This window comes from Castanea sativa, chromosome 10 (genome assembly GCF_040712315.1).
Source record: "Castanea sativa cultivar Marrone di Chiusa Pesio chromosome 10, ASM4071231v1".
Lineage (NCBI taxonomy): Eukaryota > Viridiplantae > Streptophyta > Magnoliopsida > Fagales > Fagaceae > Castanea > Castanea sativa.
This window is the reverse complement of record NC_134022.1, coordinates 20,211,074-20,212,714: the sequence shown is the minus strand read 5'-3', so window position 1 is coordinate 20,212,714 and position 1,641 is coordinate 20,211,074. Positions and strand designations below refer to the sequence as shown.

Sequence of the window (1,641 nt, the reverse complement as noted above, 5' to 3'; positions counted from 1 at the left end):
AGCTATAGGTTATCCCCCTAGGGTCCTGCTGGACAACACCATTCGTATCCTACCTCAAGAACAGGACACTGCTAGAAGACTGCAACGCTTCTCGTAAACTAAAGGTGCAATCATCACGTTTCCTAATGACTAGGAATGTCCTTTACAAAAGGGGTTTCTCTCATCCATATTTGAGATGACGAACCCCCAACGAAGCAGACTATGTCATGAGAGAAGTGAACAAAGGAATATGCAGAAATCACTCGGAGGCACACTCATCGGTCCACAAGATGATATGGGTTGGATACTACTAGCCCACCATGCAGAAAGACGCCCAGTCCTATGTAAAGGAATGTGACAAATGCCAATGCTTCAGCAACGTCAAAGAGCTTACGCCAATGAGCGCCCCTTGGCCATTCGCCCAATGGGGGCTAGATATAGTGGGACATTTCCCCATTGCCATGCGGCAGCTCAAGTTCCTCGTCGCGGGGATCAACTACTTCACCAAATGGGTCAAGGCAGAACCATTGGCAACTATCACGGAAAAGAATGTTCGGAGTTTCATTTGGAATAGCATCATTTGTCACTTCAAGATCCCAAGGGTCCTCATCTCTGACAATGGAAAGCAATTCGACAACGACGCATTCAAGGACTTTTGCCAACAGTTAAGGACCAAAAACCACTACTCCTCTCCCGCTCACCCCCAAGCCAACAGGCAAGTTGAAGTCACAAACCAATCCCTGCTCAAGATGATCAAGACTCGGCTTGAGAGGGCAAAGGGTATATGGCCAGATAAGCTACCCAGCATCTTGTAGGTGTATAGGACACCGACTCACACACCTATGAGCGAGACACCCTTCCGCCTCGCATACGAACACGAAGCCATCATCCTAGTAGAAGTTGGACTGAACACCTATCGAATGTCCCACCATAATGAAGAAAAGAATGAGGAAGGGATGCGCCTACAGTTAGACCTCCTTGACGAAGTCAGAGCAACGTCAGAACAAAGGATGGCTCGTTATAAGGATCTGATGGCAAAGCACTACAACACCAAGGTTAGGCCTCGTCACTTCCAAGTTAGGGACCTAGTCCTAAGAAAGGTAATGATGGCCAACAGATATCCCTCACAGGGTAAGCTAGGCCCCAATTGGGAGGAACCTTATAAGATCATCAATTGCCGTAGAAAGGCGACCTACTACCTAGAAACCCCCGACGGCCAGAAACTCCATCACCCCTAGAACACCGAGCACTTGAGGAAGTACTCCTAGTAGCAATCACATATAGCTTATTTTATCACTTTTTTGTTATTTTTTCGTTTGAAAGTTGCATATCAAAAGATGTTAAGACCTTAAGGATTTTAAGTTTCTTTTATTAATAAAAATTGGATGCATTATCAAAAACGTTGCTCTATTCACTACCCTCAGTGGATTATCCAAATCACTCTAAATCCTACCTACGGGGTGGACAGGCGACCAAGGATACCAACGAGTACCTGGTCTTAAAAACTTTCCTATGTCCTACCTACATGGTGGACGGACAACCAAGGATACTGACGGGTACTTGGTCTTAAAAAACTTTCCTAAGTCCTACCTAGGGGGGGACGGACGACCAAGGATACCAACGGGTACCTTGTCCTAAATATTATCCTAAGTCCTACCTACG

General features: G+C 46.1%; 1 protein-coding gene across 1 annotated transcript; it reads left to right on the top strand.

Annotated features, from left to right (window-relative positions):
- The first annotated feature begins 821 nt into the window (after positions 1 to 821).
- On the top strand, positions 822 to 1,217 carry LOC142612187 (uncharacterized). Its single transcript, XM_075784302.1, has one exon. The coding sequence runs from the start codon at positions 822 to 824 to the stop codon at positions 1,215 to 1,217; it is 396 nt and encodes a 131-aa protein (XP_075640417.1).
- Positions 1,218 to 1,641: the final 424 nt, after the last annotated feature.

What these genes read in the sequence shown, in the direction of transcription:
- LOC142612187 (XM_075784302.1), top strand. Translation starts at nt 822, where the DNA reads ATGAGCGAGACACCCTTCCGCCTCGCATACGAACACGAAGCCATCATC.